We start from the raw sequence: 24057 nt of genomic DNA, 5'->3' as shown, positions 1-24057 counted from the left end.
GACCTAGGTCACCCAGACTAGAGTGCAGTGGCGCAATCTTGGTTCACTGCAGCCTTCACCTCCCAGGCTCAAGCCATTCTTGTGCCCCCTAGAGATGGGTTTTGCCATAGTGGCCAAGCTGGTCTTCAGCTCCCAGGCTCAAGTGATTCACCCACCTCAGCCTCCCAAAGTGCTGGGATTACAGGCATGAGCCACCATGCCAAGCCTGGACATCTGAAATTCGTAACTGAAATTAGTCAAAATATCTTGTACCGGAATTTTTTTTTTTTTTCAGCTTTTATTTTTTATTCAGGAGATACATGCGTAGGTTACATGGGTATATCATGTGATACTGAGGTTTGTGGCACAGTTGATCCTGTCACCCAGGTAGTGAGCATAATACCCAACAGCTGTTCAACCACCCTTGCCCCTCTCCCCTGGAAGTCCTCAGTGTCTGTTGATGCCATCTTTATGTCTACAGGTAACCCAGTGTTTAGCTTCCACTTATAAGTGAGAACATGCAGCATTTGGTTTTCTGTTCCTCCGTTATTTCACTTAGGATGATGGTCTCCAGCTGCATCCATGTTGCTGCAAAGGACATAATTTCATTCTTTTTTTATGGCTGCATACTGTGAATTTTATTGGGTCTTCATTTCATATTAGCATTTTAAAACCCTAAATGTGACAAATTGTGCATGAGAGAACATGCATCTCAAGAAATCTTAAAATGTTCCTGTCCATAAAGCAGAATTTCTTAAGAGACCATTTCACAGTTCCCCTTCCCGTCATTGTGTCAAGTGCTCATTTATGAATTACTAATTTCTCTTGTTTTGACAGTGGTATTATTCAGCACGACTTGATTTTCTCCCTTCAACAAACAGAATGTGTCCTTAAACCGGTTGAATCTTCAGATATGAAAATGACTCAGCTATTCACCAAAGTTGAATCAGAAGATACAAGTAGCCTCTTTGATAAACTTAAGAAGGAACCTGATGCTTTAACTTTGCTGGCCCCAGCTGCTGGAGACACAATCATATCTTTAGATTTTGGCAGCAATGGTGAGTAATTATTTTATTAATTCCCTAAACTTTTGCTGCATGCCTCATTTCGACTAAATGTTACTTTAACATTTTTTGTTGGTAATCAATTGGACATTACAGGCTAATATGTTGGTTTGCTTAAATATTTTGCCCCCATAATTTCTTACCATTCTTGCTTTTTTTATATTGTTGGAAATTGTGTTTAAAGTGTCCTTAAGGCATTTATTCTTTGCACATAAATTTTCCTGGCTACTCTGCTATTTCTGTATCCTGCTCAGATTTTTCTCTAGTTTAGCAGAGTTATCTGGAAGTAGGCATTGTTGCATTAAAGGATAAATAAATAGTCATACCATAACATCAAACATTGAAGATGAAAACTGCAATTTTAAAGTAGAGAACATTTTAATATATAAAATGGTTAGTATTGCCTTTTGTCTTTTATGCCGTATAGATTAAGAGGAGGTATCAATAGTGGATTGGAAAGATAATCCAGACTTACGATTATACTGTAATACTGGTAAACTTTTTGATGAAGGAAAATTTGGTAACATTTTATTGTTTGATGAATTGAATACATTTTTTGTATGTTAAAATCCTTGTGGCTGGGCGTGGTGCCTCACGCCTATAATCCCAGTACTTTAGGAGGCCAAGACGGGTAGATTACTTAAGGTTAGGAGTTTGAGACCAGCCTGGCCACCATGGTGAAAACCTGTCTCTACTAAAAATACAAAAATTAGCTGGGCATGGTGGTATGTGCCTGTAATCCCAGCTACTCGGGAGGTTGAGGCAGGAGAATTGCTTGAACCCAGGAGGCAGAGGTTTAGTGAGCCAAGATTGTCACTGTACTCCATCCTGGGCAACAGAGCAAGACTGTCTTGAGTGAAAAAAAGAGTATTTGTATACTTTAGATTGACTGTTATTTTTTCCCTGCAGACACAGAAACTGATGACCAGCAACTTGAGGAAGTACCATTGTATAATGATGTAATGCTTCCTTCATCCAATGAAAAATTACAGAATATCAATTTGTCAATGTCTCCATTAGCCACCTCTGAAACTACAAAGCCACTTCGAAGTAGTGCTGACCCTGCACTGAATCAAGAAGTTGCATTAAAATTAGAACCAAATCCAGAGTCACTGGAACTTTCTTTTACCATGCCCCAGATTCAGGATCAGCCACCCAGTCCTTCTGATGGAAGCACTAGACAAAGTTCACCTGAGGTAGGTGTCATGATATAATCAGAAAGGGACAGCTTTCAGATTTTAACAATCAAGATTGTATATAAGTTTGATTGAAACACTAATTTGAACCACAAATTACATTTGTGTGTGTATGTTTGTATTTTAGCACTTAAAAATTATTGCAAGAGCTATTGCTTAACCTAGACCTCAGCACATGTTTTAGGCTCAAAGATAGGAACTTGAGAAGAAACTAGCATAATAGAAACCAAAAGGTGAAACTTACATTGTTTCTCTATTATTTATATCAGTAGGACAAAAACGTCTTGAATTTGGACATTTTAGACTTGTATTAAGTGTGCTCAAGGCAGCCACAGCCTATACCTGTTACGTTTTTGATTTGTTTGTTGGTTTTATTGTGGGTTTTTTGTTTGTTTGTTTTATTTGAGACGGAGTTTCACTCTTGTTACCCAGGCTGGAGTGCAATGGCGCAATCTCGGCTCACCGCAACCTACACCTTCTGGGTTCAGGCAATTCTCCTGCCTCAGCCTCCTGAATAGCTGGGATTACAGGCACACGCCACCATGCCCAGCTAATGTTTTGTATTTTTAGTAGAGACGGGGTTTCACCATGTTGACCAGGATGGTCTCGATCTCTTGACCGTGTGATCCACCTGCCCCAGCCTCCCAAAGTGCTGGGATTACAGGCTTGAGCCACTGCGCCTGGCTGGGTTTTTTTTTTTTTTTTTTTTTTTTTTTTGAGACAGAGTCTCACTGTCACCCAGGCTAGAGTGCAGTGGTGCAATCAGAGTCCACTGCAGCCTCAGCCTCCCAGGCTCAAGTGATTTTCACACCTCAGCCTCTCGAGTAGCTGACACTGCAGGCCCACACCACCATGCCTAATTTTTTAACCTTTTTTTTTTTTTTTTTTTTTTTTTTTTTTTTCCTGTAGAGTCGGGGTTCTCACTATGTTGCCCAGGCTGGTTGTAAACTCCTGAGCTCAAGCAATCCTCCAACCTTGGCCTCCCAAAGTACTGGGATTACAGGTGTGAGCTACCATGCCTGTCTGGCCCATTACACCTTTAAGTTGGAGTACTGTCTGGTAACAACAGGCTTAACAGGGTTTACATGGGGAAGAACCGTATAAATTCTTTGCCCAGTTTAGTCCAGTTTCCATCACTATTTTGAAATTTTCTTTAGGTATAACATAAAATAACAAGTCTTACATAAAATAAATACTTAGTAACTGGTCTTTTTTATTTTGCATCTGTCTTGATATTAATTGTCCTATAAACATAACAAAAATAATCTTTAAAGACTGGACTGACCAAGACTAGAGATGTCACACAGGGCTCTATTTCTAAATCTAGAGTGATTCCATTTCAGGACTTCCTACATTTAAAAATATGCTAAGGAGTAGGGTAACTTAGATCTGAACACTATAACTTGATAAATGAGCTTTAATAAGTGGTAAATAATTCTAAATTAAATATTTGTTGAATAAAACTGGCAAGCTAAGAGTAGGAGATTTGACATCTTATAGCCTTCTGGTAAAGGAGTATCTGCTATGCCCTGCTTGCTTAATTTACCTAGCACAAAAAAAAGTTTGATTCATTTTGGTTTTTGTCTAACAAAAGTAAATCTAACAAAAATAATAGAATGATGAAAGCAAAATTCCTTGTTTAGAATACACAGCTATAGTTTTTTGTTAAGATTCTTGCCCAGAACTCTTTTTTTTTTTTTTTTTTTTTTTTTTGAGACAGAGTTTCACTCTTGTTACCCAGGCTAGAGTGCAATGGCGCGATTTTGGCTCACCGCAACCTCCACCTCCTGGGTTCAGGCAATTCTCCTGCCTCAGCCTCCTGAGTAGCTGGGATTACAGGCACATGCCACATGCCCAGCTAATTTTTTGTATTTTTAATAGAGACGGGGTTTCACCATGTTCACCAGGACGGTCTTGATCTCTCGACCTCGTGATCCACCCACCTTGGCCTCCCAAAGTGCTGGGATTACAGGTGTGAGCCACCGCGCCTGGCCTCAGAACTCTTAAAATAGTAATAATGTACATTCATTCAGGTGTATGCAGGTAAAAGCACTTAAGTCTCTACTCCTACCCTCAACAGTAGCTGTGAGATTTTTAGGTAGCTCAGTCGCCATAGGAATGTGCCTTCTCATTTCATAGGTAAATTCCAGTGAATGTAGCATCTAGTTAATTGGTCAGTTAGGTACCATTGTGGGATGTAAATTACCAAATAGGTTTTATTCTTTAGAATAAGATGTTTCTTTTAATTTTAGAAATGATGTTATATTACATAGTCAGAAATATGTACATTGGCAAAATTTGTTACCAGTGTAAGCTTCAAAATGTCACTTTTTTCACTAGTTAAACTTTTTCTCTTTTTTTCGAGACGGAGTCTCAGTTGCCCAGGGTGGAGTGCAGTGGTGCGATCTCGGCTCACTGCAACCTCAGCCTCCTGGGTTCAAGCTTCAGCCTCCTGAGTAGCTGGTACTGCAGGCACGTGCCAGCATACCCAGCTAATTTTTGTATTTTTAGTAGAGACAGGGTTTCACCATCTTGGCCAGGATGGTCTTGATCTCCTCACCTCGTGATCCACCTGCGTCAGTTTCCCAGTGCTGGGATTACAGACATGGACAACTATGCCGGCCTAGTTAGATAAAATTTGATAAACACGATGGACTTGATTGTGTGTTTTTTTCTGAGATCTAGCTTGAAAATTCTGACAACTAGCAAAGTATATGGAGGCTTCTTCAGGAAAAACTAAACATATTCTTTTTACAGCCTAACAGTCCCAGTGAATATTGTTTTTATGTGGATAGTGATATGGTCAATGAATTCAAGTTGGAATTGGTAGAAAAACTTTTTGCTGAAGACACAGAAGCGAAGAACCCATTTTCTACTCAGGTATATGAACTTCATTTTCTATTAAATTTCATTAATTTTTATTCTGAAGTAACTTTAACTTGTTTTTTATTTATAAAGTGTGGCCATTGTAAAAACTCATGTATTTGCTGTTTTAAAGGACACCGATTTAGACTTGGAGATGTTAGCTCCCTATATCCCAATGGATGATGACTTTCAGTTACGTTCCTTCGATCAGTTGTCACCATTAGAAAGCAGTTCTGCAAGCCCTGAAAGCGCAAGCCCTCAAAGCACAGTTACAGTATTCCAGCAGACTCAGATACAAGAACTTACTGCTAATGCCACCACGACCACTGCCACCACTGATGAATTAAAAACAGTGACTAAAGACCGTATGGAAGACATTAAAATATTGATTGCATCTCCATCTCCTACCCACATACATAAAGAAACTACTAGTGCCACATCATCACCATATAGAGATACTCAAAGCCGGACAGCCTCACCAAACAGAGCAGGAAAAGGAGTCATAGAACAGACAGAAAAGTCTCATCCAAGAAGCCCTAACGTGTTATCTGTCGCTTTGAGTCAAAGGTATTTATGTGTAACATTCAAGTTATAGCTCTTTTATTATTTTTAAGAAAATGTATGTGATAGTACATAATTTCTAAATGTATAGCAAACCTTCTGACGTATATGCTCTAAGACAAATTCTTAAGCACTCAAAGAACTTTCTAAATTATCCTAATGTATTTTTTCTAAAATAATTATAAATTCTAAAATTACCTATCTAAATGTAAGAGAGTCTTCTGACACCTTTAAAATAAAATCCAGCTCGAGAAGTTCTGTAATCAGATACACTTCTTGCAGTTGTTTAAATCAGACTAGTTAACTACCCTCGATACTTAGATGTTTCCATTTCTTTTTTCGTTTTTTAATTTTTTTTTTTTTTAATTAGAGTTGGGTTTTCGCTATGTTGGGTAGTCTGGTCTGGAACTCCTGACCTCAGTTGATCCGCCTGCCTCAACCTCCCAAACTGCTGGGGTTACAGGCATGAGCCACTGCATCTGGCAGATGCTTCCATTTCTTAGAGCTCTTTCTTTAAGCTTATCTGAAGAAAAGCCCTTCTAATTTAAGGGTTATTTCCAATTGCACATTCCAAATTGAGCCTGCCATCTTTAGCATTTAATACAGATACTTAAAAGCCCCTCTTTCAAAATTTTTATTAGAGTTACTTATATTAAAGTTGCTTTTATTTTTCATTACATATTTGTAGGACGTTAGCGCTCTCTCTCTCTCTCTCTCTCTCTCTCTCTCTCTGTGTATGTGTATATATATATATATAAAATTTTGCAGGCTATATAGGTTTTTGAACTCTACACCAGGAATCTAAGCATGACTTATGACATTACTTCTATGGAGCTAGTTCAGACAAACATATGGACACGACCCAATATTTAAGTTATACTTCCTGTATATAATTGGCAAGGGGATTTTACGTATTTTTTTTTTTTTTTTGAGACGGAGTTTTGCTCTTATTATCCACGCTGGAGCTCTTATTATCCAGGCTGGAGTGCAATGGTGCGATCTCGGCTCACCGCAACCTCCGCCTCCTGGGTTCAGGCAATTCTCCTGCCTCAGCCTTCTGAGTAGCTGGGATTACAGGCACGGGCCGCCATGCCCAGCTAATGTTTTGTATTTTTAATAGAGACGGGGTTTCACCATGTTGACCAGGATGGTCTTGATCTCTTGACCTCGTGATTCACCCACCTCGGCCTCCCAAAGTGCTGGGATTACAGGCTTGAGCCACCGCGCCCTGCCTGGATTTTACGTATTTTAAGTTTGAGGCTATAGCTAGAAGAAATACGTTTTAGCTTGTAAGTGTGTGGAAGAGGGAAATGATTTCTACTCTGCTATGCCTAGACTGACCCAGGTATCAATATCAATAGGAAAGAACCACTGTTATAGCCAGAGCACACGGTTTTTTTTTCCCTGCCCAGCATTCTCACCTTGACCTAGAGTGCTGGGAGAGGTCTTTTCCCTAGGCTAGGAAAGATCTTAGGACTTTAGATGAACTCAGAAGTACTACTTTACGTTCTTTTGTAAATTACTGTGTCACTAACTCAGTTTTTACTGAGCTCCACTAGGGCAGTTATAGCGTCTTGGGCATTTTAGTGATACTAATACTTAGCTCATGACCTAACGTGTAGAACTTCCTCAATAAATGGTTGTTGGGGCAGGGCGTGGTGGCTCAAGCCTGTAATCTCAACACTTTGGTAGGCTGAAGCATGTGGATCACCTGAGGCCAGGAGTTCAAGACCAGCCTGGCCAACATGGTGACACCTTATCTCTACTAAAAATACAAAAATTAGCTGGGTGTGGTGGCAGGTGCCTGTAATCCCAGGTACTTGGGAGGCTGAAGCAGAATAATTTCTTGAACCAGAGAGGCGGAGGTTGCAGTGAGCTGAGATCATGCCATTGCAATCCAACCTGGGCGAAAAGAGCAAAATTCTGTTTCAAAAAAAAAAAAAATGGTTGTTGGACTGACAGATGCATGAATACAGTATTATAAATGACAATTTACTGTTAGCTACAGAGGATGGGTATCCAGTTTTCTGAACACCTGACACATTAGGTCACTTTAACAATTCTTTTTAAACATTAGTTCCAATGTGGCATGCAATGAAAACTTTCATGAAAGGAACCTCAAAAATATATGGAAGTGTTTTTTCCTAACTCGTAGGTAATTATTTATAAAACAAAGTGCTGAACCAGACCAGGAGACTTAAAGCTTTAGGATTAAAGATAAACCATTAAAAGCATACTAAGTACTATTAGTACTACAATGATGTTTTCATAATAGACTGAGTTACATTTCATAAAGACAATATATGTTTATAAGAATTTTTAAAACCTGCCTGTCTCTATAATACAAGGTTTATAGAATTCTTAAAAAACTAAAGAAAACTGCAAAATAAAAGAGCAGTTAGATCACTTACCTATTTGGCACTCTTAACTATCTGGAACAGCAAGGAGTCTTTATGATTATGCATTTGGTTGTGGGGGGTCTTGAAAAGTCAAAATAGTATAACAAAGCTGATGTACTTGACTCATTAGAACAGTTCTTCACTATTTAATATTAATGTTAGATATACATAGTTCATGTTTGATAACCAGATTAATATGGAGGGCAAAATAGCAGAATGGTAAGAGCAGGGGAGAGGAGGTGCAGATACGGAGACGCAGAGTGTACTTCCATATCTGCAACTAGTAAGCAGTAGGACTTTGGGAAAGTTACCCAATAGGCTACAGGGTTCTCATTTATAAAAAGGGTATGATATGCCTGTCTTAGCTATCTTGGGAACCTGAGTAAGGTTAAAATGAACTAATGAACTTGAAATGTTTCATAAACTGAAAACACTATACAGATGTGAAACTGATCTTATATTTCAATAGTTCCAACAATATCACTACATTGTTATATTAGGTGGAATAAAAGGACAATATTTAACTGTTTCGACTCTACAATGTCAATTTAGTTGTGTTTGGCTCTGTTTTATAAAATAGGGATATGCATAGTGTAGAAAATGTTCTGCTAAAAATTAAGCTTTGAATGCCAGGCACTCACACCTGTAATCCCAACACTTTGGGAGGTGAGGTGGATGGATCGGTTGAGTTCAGGAGTTTGAGACAAGCCTGGGCAACATGGTGAAACCTGTCTCTACAAAAATATATGTATAAATTAGCCATAATCCCAGCTACTCGAGAGGCTCAGGTGGGAGGATCACTTGATCCCAGAGGCAGAGCTTGGTTGCAGTGAGCAGAGATCATGTCTGCACTCCAGCCTGTCTGACACAGTGAGACCTTGTCTCACCAAAAAAAGAAAAAAAAATAAAGCTTCGACTTCAGAGTTTCGCTTTTGTTGCCCAGGCTGAAGTGCAATGGTGCATTCTTGGCTCACTGCAACCTCTGCCTCCTGAGTTCAAGCAGTTCTTCTGCCTCAGCCTCCCGAATAGCTGGGATGACAGGCACGCACCACCATGCCCAGCTAATTTTTGTATTTTTAGTAGAGATGGGGTTTCTCCATGTTGGTCACGCTGGTCTTAAACTCCTGACCTCAGGTGATCCACCCGCTTCAGCTTCCCAAAGTGCTAGGATTACAGGCATGAGCCACTGGCTCGGCCCAGCTTTGACTTAAGGTGATCAACTTTAGTAATCAGGAAAGTTCTCGTACGTATATTACATTCCTTAATATTGGAAAACGAAGGAATTAGGTATTTAAAAGAGCCCACTGGGTATTTTAAAAAAAAAAAACAGCTATATTTTTATTTAGATTTTTTTTTCTTTTCAGAACTACAGTTCCTGAGGAAGAACTAAATCCAAAGATACTAGCTTTGCAGAATGCTCAGAGAAAGCGAAAAATTGAACATGATGGTTCACTTTTTCAAGCAGTAGGAATTGTAAGTATGAGGGTAGTAGGTTTTGCTTTTCTAGCTTATGTGCTATTTCCGTGTGTGTGTGTGTGTGTGTGTGTGTGAGAGAGAGAGAGAGAGAGAGAGAGAGAGAGAGAGAGAGAGATTCCTTTTTTCCAAATAGTAAAGTTACATTATCAGAAGTTATACATTGGGTTTGTTTTTGTTTTTGTTTTTTTACTCTGTATATACTGTTCTATAAAAATACAATGCTTAATGGATACATTCCTGGTATATAAATTCCAAACAATTCCATTCCAATGTATTTTGAGTTAAAAAGTGAAGTTTTCCCTTAACCACCCTCAGTATCACCACCAATCTCATTCTCTTCCCTTTAAGTTATTTTGCCTTATTAAAAGAACTGCTATTGGCTGGGCACAGTGGCTCAGGCCTGTAATCCCAGCACTTGCGGAGGCCGAGGTGCATGGATCACTTGAGGTCAGGAGTTCTATACCAGCCTGGCCAACTTGGTGAAACCCTGTCTCTACTAAAAATACAAAAAATTAGCTGGGCATGGTGGTGCATGCCTGTCATCCCAGCCACTTGGGAGGCTGAGGCAGGAGAATCATTTGACCCAGGATGTGGAGGTTGCATTGAGCTGAGATCAGGCTATTGCACTCAGCCTGGGTGAGAGACTGAGAGTCCGTCTCAAATAAAAAAATAACTGCTATGTTTTGGGATAAGTCAATGGTGATGTAATTCATTCTGATATTTTCAAACCAAATTAACTGGGAAGTATTTATGGACAGATTGGTCACAATGGATGGCAAATAACTTTATCATAATATTAAGAGAAAGAATTTAAAATAACTTAGGGTAGTATTTAAGAAACTGCCTATAATGTTATTAAATTTACACCGATTTCAAATTTATGGTTTTAAAAAAAAGTTTAACAAACTAAACTTGAAATAACTTTACTGTTTATAGGGAACATTATTACAGCAGCCAGATGATCATGCAACTACTACATCACTTTCTTGGAAACGTGTAAAAGGATGCAAATCTAGTGAACAGAATGGAATGGAGCAAAAGACAATTATTTTAATACCCTCTGGTTAGTTTATTCTTTCTGACCTTGAACATCACAAAGACAAAATACATGAAACATTTTTATTTAGGAGCTTTAATCTAAGTGAGGGTGACTTTGGTTCCTTAGCAAGATTAAAAAGTAAAGTTGCTGCCGAGCACGGTGACTCAAGCCTGTAATCCCAGCACTTTGGGAGGCCTAGGCGGGTGGATCACAAGGTCAGGAGTTCAAGACCAGCATGGTCAAGATGGTGAAACCTCGTCTCTACTAAAAATACAAAAAAGCCGGGCGTGATGGCGGGCGCCTGTAATCCCAGCCACTTGGGAGGCTGAGGCAGGAGAATCGCTTGAACCTGGGAGGCAGAGGTTGCAGTTAGCCGAGATCACACCACTGCACTCTTAAGTGGGGCAACAAAAGCGAGACTCCGTCTCAAAAGAAAAAGAAAAAAGTAAAATTGTATTTCATTTAATGGCCTTAATACAGGGATAAAAATGTCAAGGTGGAACTTTCCATTTTTAGTAATTTCCTTTGAGTTGTCTATGTTTATGTACTGTCAATATTGATAGAAGCTGAAGAAATTGGTGAATTTTTATGACTACCACTTTTTTTTTTTTTTTTGAGACAGGGTCTCGCTCTGTTGCCTAGGTAGGCCTGGAGTGCAGTGGCGTGATCACAGCTCACTGCAGTCTCAAACTCCTACGCTCAAGCAATCATCCTGCCTCAGCCTCCTGAGTAGCTTACACTACAGGCATGCCTCACCATGCCTGGCTGCTTTTTGTAGAGATGGAGTCTCAATATGTTGCCCAGGATAGTTTCAAACTCCTGGCCTCAAGTGATTCTCCTGCCTTGGCCTATGAGCTCCGATGCCCACCATAATTACACCTTTTTCCAAATTGTTACTTCTTTGTGCCTTTATTATATCCAGTAAATACTTCTGACACAGCACTAGTATCATTTGATTGTACTTACTTTTTTACATAGTTGTGGTTTTGCCAGGTAGACTAAAAACCCTTCCAGAAGTTTATTTTCTATGATACCTAACGCAGTGTGGGTGTTGAATAAATATTCATTGACTAGATGAATGTATACTTAGGTGTCTCTTTGTTTTTCAGATTTAGCATGTAGACTGCTGGGGCAATCAATGGATGAAAGTGGATTACCACAGCTGACCAGTTATGATTGTGAAGTTAATGCTCCTATACAAGGCAGCAGAAACCTACTGCAGGGTGAAGAATTACTCAGAGCTTTGGATCAAGTTAACTGAGCTTTTTCATAATTTCATTCCTTTTTTTGGACACTGGTGGCTCATTACCTAAAGCAGTCTATTTATATTTTCTACATCTAATTTTAGAAGCCTGGCTACAATACTGCACAAACTTGGTTAGTTCAGTTTTTATTCCCTTTCTACTTAATTTACATTAATGCTCTTTTTTAGTATGTTCTTTAATGCTGGATCACAGACAGCTCATTTTCTCAGTTTTTTGGTATTTAAACCATTGCATTGCAGTAGCATCATTTTTAAAAATGCACCTTTTTATTTATTTATTTTTGGCTAGGGAGTTTATCCCTTTTTCGAATTATTTTTAATAAGATGCCAATATAATTTTTTTAAGAAGGCAGTAACCTTTCATCATGATCATAGGCAGTGAAAAAATTTTTACATCTTTTTTTTCACGTTTTACATAAACAATAATGCTTTGCCAGCAGTACGTGGTAGCCACAATTGCACAATATATTTTCTTAAAAAATACCAGCAGTTACTCATGGAATATATTCTGTGTTTATAAAACTAGTTTTTAAGAAGAAATTTTTTTTGGCCTATGAAATTGTTAAACCTGGAACATGACATTGTTAATCATATAATAATGATTCTTAAATGCTGTATGGTTTATTATTTAAATGGGTAAAGCCATTTACATGATATAGAAAGATACGCATATATCTAGAAGGTATGTGGCATTTATTTGGGTAAAATTCTCAATTCAGAGAAATCATCTGATGTTTCTATAGTCACTTTGCCAGCTCAAAAGAAAACAATACCCTATGTAGTTGTGGAAGTTTATGCTAATATTGTGTAACTGATATTAAACCTAAATGTTCTGCCTACCCTGTTGGTATAAAGATATTTTGAGCAGACTGTAAACAAGAAAAAAAAATCATGAATTCTTAGCAAAATTGCCTAGTATGTTAATTTGCTCAAAATACAATGTTTGATTTTATGCACTTTGTCGCTATTAACATCCTTCTTTTTTCATGTAGATTTCAATAATTGAGTAATTTTAGAAGCATTATTTTAGGAATATATAGTTGTCACCGTAAATATCTTGTTTTTTCTATGTACATTGTACAAATTTTTCATTCCTTTTGCTCTTTGTGGTTGGATCTAACACTAACTGTATTGTTTTGTTACATCAAATAAACATCTTCTGTGGACCAGGCCCCTTTGATCAGCTTTTATGTTCCAGTGTTGAGAATATTTGCTTCAAGACCTCCAACTCATAAAATTGTTTACCAACAATTTAAGTACTTTATGAAAATTTCATGGTACTGGTTATTTCTACATTTATCATATTGCTATCACCTTAATGTATGTTGAGTCCCGAACTGTCATGTTAACTAATAACAACCATAATATCTTATTGTAAAGAGTATGTTGTTAGAAAAGAAACATCATTTTTAAATTTCTGAGCCTATTAAAATGTTAAAACACAAAATGTTAGTATTTTTAGTATGTGAATGGGATGAGCGAAGTCTCAACATTATAGTCACATAATGTTACAAAAGCCAGAGTTTCTCTGAAGATTTCTAATCTATTCCCATTAACAGATGAATAAATTTAGACCTCAGATGAAGGAAAACTTGCCCAAGCTTTAAAAGTAATAGATGGCAGACCAAAAATGTAAGCTTAAGTTTCCTAACTCTAAAGTCAAACTTGGAAAAAGTTTGGTTTGTTCTTGTTTTAATGATACTGCATTTAAAAACAGAGTAGCTTTATTCCTTTTCTCCTGTATTTTTCTTTTATGAAATAGATATATTTCTTTTACACTCATAATCTCATTTAAAAAATCAGACAGTATAGAAAGATATTTTTGAAAACTGAAAAATCACTATGAATTCCTGCACCTACAGGTACAGAAAATTATTTTTATGAACAAATTGCATAGGAAGTGCCAAAGCCTTAGGTCTTGTACCCTGAGGTATATATACTGAACAAAAGGAACTGAGCAGCAGATCTCTTAGGTGGCTGTTTTTATCTTAAAATGGAAGACGGTGATTAAAGTTAAAATTACATGAAAATTTTGGAACAAAAGTTCACAATACTTGGGGGACAGGTTCACTTAACCACAAATACTGTGACCCAAAGTGCTTCAACATTTAGTTACAGATAGTATTATACTAGAAGAGGTATTTTAGAATAAAGTAGTTGCTTAATATTCACAGGTCACAAAACAAAAAATTATGCTTATGTAGCAAATTAGCTTCAGTTGGAAACTATTTGTAAATGAGCAAATTATGTAATGACCAGGAGTTCAGAAAAATGACTTGTGAAAGCATTGATTTAGAAGGGAAAGCCGCCGTTAAAGGACAGTACAACTGGAAGGAAGCAAGTACTAACCTACTGCTCAGCCACTCAGGAAACAAGCTACTTGGAATGCTTTAAGCTATGAAATAGTAAAAGTAGCCCTTCCCATTTCTATGCACCATCACAAATTTCTTCGTAATGGTTTGTCCAAGGTTTATAACCCAACCCTAGCAACTATACTTCTATAATAGTTCTCTCCTTAATATTCCTCTCCCCTCATTTTATGAAATAGCTGTATTTCTTTTATACTCCTAACCCAGAAAATGGGAATGTATGTTCTGAGTATAAAAGAAATGTAGCTATTTCATAAAAATATAGGAGAAAATGAATAAAGCTATTTAAATTTGTTTAATGCAGTATCATTAAAAACAAACCAAATTAGTTCAGTTTGACTTTAGAATCAGGAGACTTAGCTTACATTTTTGGCCTGCCGTCTTACTACTTTTAGAGCTTGGGTAAATTATTCTTCATATGAGGTCTAAATGCTATATATAGTTCATTCATAGCAGTATCACGTAGGGAGGAGTATATCTATACAGTATATAGCCTTTGAGAAGTGCTCTAGGTTTCAGAGCATTTGAGGTGGCCATTAGTGACTCCAAAGCCCGTAGTGCTAACCACCCTGAAGTGCTAGCCAATCCAGTTGAACATACCCTTTTCTCCATTGTTAACTCTTTGTTTAAATAGCAAACAAGAGACAATGGAAGTGTGGAAAACTGAGGGTTCCATGTCAGTTCAAAGTAATGAGATCACATAACACATTGAAGGAATGTCCTAAAAGGAGTGGCAAGGCATAAACAAATGAATAAAAGTGTTCTCAGTGCTATTTAATGGGTTCTGAATTTGAACCAGAGATTGAGATCTCTAGTTACGGAGACATTAACTCACATCAATGAGATAGTGATTGGGAAAGCACAAACTATAAAAGACTGTATCAATGTATGGTATGGTTTTCCCAGAGCTGTTTTGACTTAATGGCATCACAGATATGTTTTAAGTTTTTATAAGCTCACGACTACCATTCCAAATCTTGATTTCCTTCTAGAAACCTCTACACAGAAAAGATGAACTTAAAATTACTCGATTTGTGGAAACAATCTAAAAGTTCAAAATTTTCAAACAGCAATACCTAAAACAAGTTGCAGAGTAAAGAATCCTCTTTTTTTCAACATTAAGATTTGGTTAAACCTTTGCAAACGTGTTGCTAGCTGGAACCAACAAAAAATGTAAAAACTTTTTAAAGTCTTCCACTAACTACTTTGCTCATATTTCGTTCCTTTAAATAGAGGTGAGCCTGTCATCCCAGATCATTTTACAGAGAATTAGTGAAATCAGTGAAATTCCATACAAAATAGTCTCCCTGTAGGATAAAAGTTACACTTTACCATAAACCTTCCTATGAACGCCTTCTGGAGCTTTGACGTGTTCACACCTTTCATAGGTTTGGACATAATTTTTATTCTTACCTGTAATGGATAGTTTTTCCAAGGCGCTGCCCAGACACCCGATCTCCGTGTACTATTGAATTTCCTTTATTCCCTTGTCTTGGTTTCATTCTGGGACGGAGAGGAAAGACAGGTGCCTGAGAACGGCAGCGGTCAGAGCCCCGCGGGGAAAATACCAAGCATGCAGAAGGGACCCGGCATCCCTTACGCTCCTGGTGCAACTGGCGCTACATGATGAGGATGCGAAACCCGAGCCAACCGGAGAAACTTCCAGAGCCCCGCCCGGCGCAGGGCAGGCCACGCCCCGGTACGTGCTGGGGCGCAGCACCGCAGCCACGGCCCCGGGATCCGGGGCTGCCGGGCTCCCGCCGCGCGAAGTGGCTGCGTGTGTGCAGTGGGGTGGCTGCTGTCAGCTCCGCGTACGTGTGCGAGCGCATGCGGGAGGCCCTGGCCTCTCCGGGCCTGCGAACGGGCGGGGCCCGGCACGCGGGGTCAGTCCTGGGCTTTGTCATCTGGGACTTGTCAAAGTCAGAAGCGTAGTGGTGCTTCCCAGACTGTTTTTTAGATGGGGGGCGTGGGCGAACGGGACTCGGTATGTTGCTGTAGAGCTGTCTCCTTTGGGGTGTGAAGCTTTTTCTTTGTAGAATAGGAAAATTTGAATTCTAACAGATTGGACCGTCGTTAGCTATATAATACTTTTTAAAAAAATTAGACAGCTAATCTAATAAAAAATACAGGATTTCCATGTCTATTTAAACATATTCCTCTTAAGGCGCTCAAAGATTTAGCTTATTTAAAATAAAGCACTTTGAGATATGCCTAGTTAAGGATCTCGAAACTTAAGCTACCCCATGTGGTGCTGTTTTTATTTGGGGGGGGGTTGTTGGGGGCTGTTGGCCTTTTTACTTTTTTCATTATATTGTTTGCCAACTATTGAGGATCCTTTGGGAGAAGATAATCTTGTTGGACAGAAGGGAGGTGAGTGTGTGGAATATGGAAAATGCTTGGAGCCTTAATCTCTGTAATAATTGGTATGTTAAGATTGCATAATGTAAAGTACAAAGCCAGGTATTGTTTAGAATAAATAACTTCCCCTCTGCATATCCACAGCCCACTACATTTTACATTTTATTTTAATTTGTTTCCTTCAGGAAAATTCATTATGGTTTCTTCAAACAGAGTTTTATAGAAAGCAAAGGTACACTTTTAAAAAGTAGTTGAGGTGTTTCAGATACTTTTTACTAGTAAAAATTGATCTGTAGCCTCAGTCATCACACGTGTGCGTGTTTGTGTTTAATTAGGGAGGTGCCCTTTAATGAGAGTGCCATAATTCTTTTGCTCTTATGGGTGCATAATCATAGATAGACGATTCTCCATAGAGTAGAGCAGGCTGGTAGGGCTGTAATATTAATCGCAAAAGGTATGCCTTTTACAAAGTTGAGAAACGCCGTGTATAGCCAAATAAGTAGACTATGATTCTCTGAAGCCAAATCTAATTTTAAAGATCTTTGAAATATTAACATTAACAAACTCTATTTTATGTAGAGATCCCTTCTAAATATGACTGGATAATATTATTTGCTCTTTGAAATGGATTTTTAAAAATGTTTCTGCATACAAAATCTTTTGTAAGGGTACAGAACAATCTGGGAAGAAATCATGATAAACTGTTGCCTGACTTCCTAATCTGCTGGTAGAATATTAAAGCAAAAACCTAAAGAAAATGAGCTACGAATACAGAAAATTAGAAAGGAACCGGTACAGTCTGGGAGGTACTTTGCATCAGCCTTTGCCTTTTAGAGTTTTTCCAACTGCAAATATTTGTCACTCCTGTGAACTTCCTTATCACTTCCTCTTTCGTTTTCTCACCTCTTTCTCTCTTTTTTTTTTTTTTTTTTTTTTTTTTGAGACGGAGTTTTGCTCTTGTTACCCAGGCTGGAGTGCAATGGTGCGATCTCGGCTCACCGCAACCTCCGCCTCCTGGGTTCAGGCAATTCTCCTGCCTCAGCCTCCTGAGTAGCTGGGATTACAGGTATGTGCCACCATGCCCAGCTAATTTTTTGTATTTTTAGTAGAGACGGGGTTTCACCATGTTGACCAGGATGGTCTCGATCTCTCGACCTCGTGATCCACCCGCCTCGGCCTCCCAAAGTGCTGGGATTACAGGCTTGAGCCACCGCGCCCGGCTTTCTCTTTTTTTTTAACCTTAAAATTTTTGCATGCCTTATTCCTGGTACTAAACTCTTAATTTCTTCAGGGCATGATTCCCATCTGACTCATCTTTGATCAGTCCTAAAACCTTCCACTCTGCATGCGCAAAGACAACTCACACATGATCCAAGCTGGGAGAGGATTTCAGGTGTGACAGAGACCAGAGAAGAATTATGATCAGAGGAACCGAATGGGGAACAGAACCATTTTCTAGCATTCCAGGGAGATTCATTCAATCAACGAATAGTGTTGAGTAAGTGCAAGATATTATTCTAAGACCTCTAGGTAATATGAATATTCTAGTATATAATGCCTGAGAGCAGTTAATTCCCATTCTGTGAGGTACTCAACAAATTAAACTGTATTTGTGCAAATACAGTTGAAGTCTAAATAGAACTTTTATTGGCCCTTTGAGATGTTTTAAGCCACCATTACCTTTCCTTTTCAGGGTTGTCTCCAGCTTGATAATCTCTTGTCTCCAGCCCAGGGTGCTCCCGGCAGGCACCCCAAATTTGGCATGTCAAAAAATAACTCATTTGTCCTCCAAATGGCTTCTCCTCTTGCATTTCCTGCTCAATGAATGGCACCATTCAGTCTGAAACCAGAACCCTAGAGGTCACTTGTCACGTGCCACATATAGTCTGACACAGACCTTTGCTTTCCTTCAATTATAATTATGGAAAGTTGAACGTGTACAAAAGTAAAGAGACTGTAATGATGCCAAAGTGTCTTTGCAGTTTGTGTTCTCTGAGAGGTAGAGTCTAAGATGGAGATTTCAGGAAATTTATTGAGGAGAGCTTTCCAACACGTGGAGGAGAAAGAGCAGAAGTAGGCAGAGGGAGAAACAGCTGAGGTGCAGCCCAAACAAAGGCCTTCAGCAGCCACATGGGGAGCTCTGGAACTGCACAGGAGACTTGTCCCAAGTTACAGGGAGTGTAGAGGCCTTTACGCCCCTACACTGATCAATCTCTTGACGTGGGCTGCCCCTGGGAGACATGACCTTTAGTAAGACGGGTTTCTTCGCCTCAGACAATCCCCAAAAAGGCCTAACAGCTGAAGACCATCTTTTGCTGCACTTACAGCAGCCAAGAGAATAAGTGCTTCATCTGTGTCACCCACAGTGCAAACTTTTAACAGGGATCAACTCATGGATGTTCTTTTTTTCAGCTGAACCTCTAATACATACACAAACACAAGAATACCCATTCTTTTGGTTTTTGGGTTTTCTGTGGGGTTTTTGAGATAAAGAGTCTCGCTCTGTCACCCAGGCTACAGTGCTGTGACATGATCTTGGCTCACTGAAGCCTGTGTCTCCTGAGTTCAAGCAATTCTCCTGCTTCAGTCTCCTGATGAGGGACTATGTTAACTTCTCTTCCCGTGGCCACAAGGGGCGTGGTTTCAAAGGCAAGAACTTCTCAGCAGAATACCTCCATCCACCTCCCCATCTGGGAGCCTAGAGTTCTTTGTCTAACTTTCCAGCACATGGGAAGTGTAGACAGCCCAGATGAGCTTCCTTCGTTTAAAAAGCTTACCAAAAGCCTTGAAATGAGGGACTCTGTTGCGAGCCAGGAAGCCAATCCAGCATCAGAGTCAATGATGAATCACTCCAGAGGAAGTTTGGAAAAGCTCCTCTCACTGGATGAAAACTTGAATGGGGCAGGAGTAACCCCGGGGTTAAATTCCCTCTCCTCCCTTACCTATATGGATTTCCCTCTTTGGGATCCCCTCCCACAGCAGCGTGGGAGCCCTCTGTCTCTCTCTTTTTACCTGTGTGGACTCCATCTCTGGATCCCCTCTCAGGACAGCATGGGAGCTCGCTCGCTCGCGCGCTCTCTCTCTCTCTCTCTCCCCCTATTTCTCTTTCTCTCTCTCTACCTAATAAATCACTTTTCTGCAAAGCTCTTTGGGTCTGATATTTACTTGAACAATATCACCATGCTGCCAGGGTCCTTCTCCCCATTCTTGGGTGAGTGAGGCCCGAAGACCTGGGAAAACCCACTTGATCAGGGAACACTGAGTGTCGTTGGGACACCCCCGCAGCCCCGCTCCTGTTACCCAGTTACACTGAGTAGCTGGGGTTACAGACATGCACCACCACGTCTGGCTAATTTTTGTATTTTTAGTAGAGATGGGGTTTCACTATGTTGGCCAGGCTGGCCTCAAACTCATGACCTCTGGTGATCCGCCTGCTTTGGCCTCCCAAAGTGCTGGAGGTGGGACAGAGTGAGACACCTCCAGCACTTTGGGAGGCCACTCTGGGATTACAGACGTTAGCCACTGTGCCCGGCCATTAGTTACTAAATTTTAAATTTATTTTTTCCTGTTAACAGAAGGAATCATACTCCCTGGAAAATATTATAAAGATACAGAAATGAATTATGTAAGAAGTGAAGTCCTCTGGCACTCCAAGGACAACTATTGTTTTACATTCATTTTACTGTTCCCATTGAGAACATTTTAAATACAGAAATAACATAATCATAGTTTTGCTTTAGAAAAATTAGTTTGGCAACAGTGTTTTATGGCACAGATGGGGGACTTAGGAGGGGAGATGGAGGTGAAACCCTGTCTCTACAAAAAAATACAAAAATTAGCCAGGCATGGTGCATGCCTGTAGTCTCAGCTACTCAGGAGGCTGAGGCACAAGAATCACTTGAACCCAGGAGGTGGTGGTTGCCGAGATCATGCCACTGCACTCCAGCCGTGGCCACAGAGTGATACCTTGTCTCAAAAAAAAAAAAAAAAAAAAAAATTTAGTAGCTATTGATTGTCTTCAGATTAGAGTTCAAATGCTTATATATTTGGTGTTATGACCAAAACTGTAAGTAGTTGAGATTTATAAATAGAAATATTTATGTCATATGATTTATATTTATAAAATATAATTTATATATAAATATTATATATATGATATATTCTCTGGTGTTTCAGTGCTGGTGACAGAAACACCAGAGAACAGGTCATTTATTACTCACACAGCATATTAACGCCAGAACCTCACTTCTTTATTCCTCATGGGCTATACGACAAGGACCATATATACACCTCTATGTACAAGTAGAGTTTGCACTACAGGAGAGGAACCGCCAAATTATGAGAGGTGGAGCTTATATCTAGCAGCTGAGATATCTGCCCATCCTCTTCTATAGAACATTGCTATGGGATATGATCACATTTTCTCTGGAAAGAGAGAGAAAGGGCAGGTCTTTAACTTTCCTTTACCACCTTGGAATGTAAATAAATGGCTCCAAGTGAGAGAAGTCTCTAAATCTCTTCAGAATTTTCTGTCTTAAAGATTAATATCTAGTTATCCTTTACTCAGACTGTTCAAGAGCACTGAGAAATCCAGGGATAAAAATCTTCCAACTCAAGGCATTCCAGGCCTTGGGATCTCCTGCCTATTTTTCCAAATTCTACCAACTTCTTTCTCTGCATCCTGGGTCCCAGTGATGTAATCTAGCATGCTGTCTAACATCTTTGTGCCTTTGTACTTGCTCTTTCTCTGTGTCTACAACACCCTTCTTATCTCATCTTCATCTCCTTAATTTCCCACATTCTTCACAACTCATTTCTGCTTTAGAAAGCCTATCCTCAGCCTTGCGCGGTGGCTCACGCCTGTAATCCCAGCACTTTGGGAGGCCGAGGTGGGTGGATCACGAGGTCAAGAGATCGAGACCATCCTGGTTAACATGGTGAAACCCTGTCTCTACTAAAAATACAAAAAATTAGCTGGGCATGGTGGCACGTGCCTGTAATCCCAGCTACTCAGGAGGCTGAGGCAGAAGAATTGCCTGAACCCAGGAGGCGGAGGTTGCAGTGAGCTGAGATTGCACCATTGCACTCCAGCCTGGGCAACAAGAGCGAAACTCCGTTTCAAAAAAAAAAAAAAAAAAAAAGCCTATCCTCTCAGGGACTGGATTAGGAGATTCTCCTCAGTGTTCCCATTGTGCATGGTGCTTAACTCTTTAATAGTATTAAGCACATTAAAATTGTACTTACGTACTTGAAGTGAATTGCTCTGTACTAAATGATGAGCAACCTGAAGAGAGGCCTTTAAATGCACACCTAGCAGAATGGCAGCATGAAAAGCTCTGTGGCCTCCGTATGAAACAACTATAACTGGTGAAGCACTTTAAAAACAACCATTTCAGTTTCCTGAAACTGCCCAAAAGTTATACAGCAAATGAAGAAATGTTTATTCAAGAAAATCTACTACATCTTGGTAAGAACACCAGTAGTCTGTCAGTGGTAGTGACATGTCAGAGCCATGACTTGCTGCTTCTACCATCCTGCCCACCTTGAGGAAAGTTCCACTCAGGTGGGTGTGGCCAAGAAAATGGGGCTCCTTCTTCCCCCAGATCCCAGGAGAGCACTAGGAGCATTTTGGTTACAACCATTTAACCAGTCTTTAAGAAACTGCAAACTTTCCCTCATCTTCCTATCTTCTTCTGAGCCCTTCAAACTCCTCCAGCCTCTGCCCATGACTCAGTTCTATGAAAGGAAAATAAAGCTCGGAACCACAAAATCCCTAAACAAGGGAAAAGTCAAGCTGGGAACAATGTCTTATTTAGGCATAAAACAGGAAGTTTTATGCCTAAATAAGATAGCTACAGAGATGAAAAGCTTTTATTCCTAAGTAAGATAGCTACAAAGATAAAAAGCTACATACCTCCCTCACCACTTGCCTACAAGTAAATTCTTTGTGGACAAAGGACAGACAGAACTCAGTCATCCCTCTGGGGCTCACCTGGGACAAATGCATATCTAATTGCTTCCTTTGCCTTATTGTTCATGTAAAATGCAGATTCACTAAGCCAGACTAAATTATGTATCCAGTGGATGGCTCGTCAGGGACTTGAAAAAATGCAATCTTTTGTCTCTTATCTACTTCCAACCTGGAAGCCCCCCTCTTTCAAACCATCCTGTCTAATTGGACCAAACCAATGTACATCTTACACATATTGATTAATATCTCATGCCTCCCTAAAATGTACAAAAGCAGGCTGTACCCCAACCATCCCAAGCACATGTCTTCAGGACCTCCTGAGGTTGTGTCACTGGTGCATCCTTAACCTTGGCAAAATGAACTTTCTAAATTGATTGAGATTTGTTCTAGATACCTTTTGGCTTCCAAAGCCACTTCCACATCTTTATAGCAATGCCTGAAGCCTGGTACCAATTTTCTGTCTTAGTCCGCTCGTGTGTTGCTCTAAAGAAGCACCTGAGACTCCGTGATATATAAAGAAAAGAGGTTTAATTGGCTCATGGTTCTGTAGCCTGTAGGGGAAGCATGGTGTCAGCATCTGCTTGGCTTCTGGTGAGGCCTCAGGAGCTACTAATTATGGCAGAAAGCCAAGGGGAGCCAGCACATCTCATGGCAAGAGAGGGAGCAAGAGAGAAAGACAAGGTCCCAGACTCTTTTAAACAACCAGATTTTTTTTTTTTTTTTTTTTTTTTTTTGAGGCGGGGTTTCGCTCTTGTTACCCAGGCTGGAGTGCAATGGCGCGATCTCGGCTCACCGCAACCTCCGCCTCCTGGGTTCAGGCAATTCTCCTGCCTCAGCCTCCTGAGCAGCCGGGATTACAGGCACGCACCACCATGCCCAGCTCATTTTTTGTATTTTTAGTAGAGATGGGGTTTCACCATGCTGACCAGGATGGTCTCGATCTCTCGACCTCGTGATCCACCCACCTCGGCCTCCCAAAGTGCTGGGATTACAGGCTTGAGCCACCGCGCCCGGCAACAACCAGATCTTGTGTGAACTAACTGAATGACAACTCACTTACCACCAAAGGGATGGTGCTAAGCCATTCATGAGAGATCCACCCCCATGATCCAATCACCTCCCACCAGGCCCTACCTCCAACACTGGGAATCACATTTTATCATGAGATTTGGAGGGGGCGAACATCCAAACCATACCATGTATCTCCCTGGAGGGACAAGCTGCCAGCATTTCTATCTGCTGTCATGTTCGGTTGTAAAGGCTAAATTGCAGGTAAGTGTGGCCTGGAGAATGGAAAGACTGCGGATTCCTTTCCTCCTTTCAGATTGCATCTACAGAGCCGTGGCTGTATCCCAGTTGCCCTTATCGCAGCTCATACATAGGGTGCGAGTTCCGTGCTGGGACAGGCTAGCTGAGAATAATGAATGGAAACTACTTCTCCCTTGCAAAGCCTTGTTCATAAAGCAGAAGGTGAGAGAAGGTGACTGTTCCTATCCCCAGCTCTGGCTGGAGCAGT

The 24057-nt window shown here is 40.0% G+C and overlaps 1 protein-coding gene and 1 long non-coding RNA gene across 4 annotated transcripts in view; one reads left to right on the top strand and one right to left on the bottom strand.

Moving 5' to 3' along the window:
• The window catches only part of HIF1A (hypoxia inducible factor 1 subunit alpha), a 57962-nt gene extending 44672 nt beyond the window's left edge, over positions 1 to 13290 (top strand). For all 3 annotated transcript variants that reach the window (XM_003924408.4, XM_010335137.3, XM_074393153.1), the window contains exons 9-15: positions 817 to 1037; positions 1953 to 2239; positions 4997 to 5119; positions 5238 to 5671; positions 9429 to 9537; positions 10477 to 10603; positions 11689 to 13290. In XM_003924408.4, coding sequence (XP_003924457.1) covers positions 817 to 1037; positions 1953 to 2239; positions 4997 to 5119; positions 5238 to 5671; positions 9429 to 9537; positions 10477 to 10603; positions 11689 to 11840 — 1453 coding nt within the window. In that variant the 3' untranslated portion in view covers positions 11841 to 13290. The remainder of the gene's footprint in view (positions 1 to 816; positions 1038 to 1952; positions 2240 to 4996; positions 5120 to 5237; positions 5672 to 9428; positions 9538 to 10476; positions 10604 to 11688) is intronic.
• On the bottom strand, positions 258 to 15887 carry LOC141583529 (uncharacterized). The gene is made up of 2 exons (XR_012516181.1): positions 15626 to 15887; positions 258 to 567 (listed from the first exon to the last, which is right to left on the bottom strand). It is a non-coding gene; the product is annotated as an uncharacterized LOC141583529 (long non-coding RNA).
• Positions 15888 to 24057: the final 8170 nt, after the last annotated feature.

This window comes from Saimiri boliviensis, chromosome 2 (genome assembly GCF_048565385.1).
Source record: "Saimiri boliviensis isolate mSaiBol1 chromosome 2, mSaiBol1.pri, whole genome shotgun sequence".
Taxonomy (NCBI): Eukaryota; Metazoa; Chordata; class Mammalia; order Primates; family Cebidae; genus Saimiri; species Saimiri boliviensis.
Note: the sequence above shows the minus strand (reverse complement) of the source record. Positions and strands in the feature narration are given on the sequence as shown.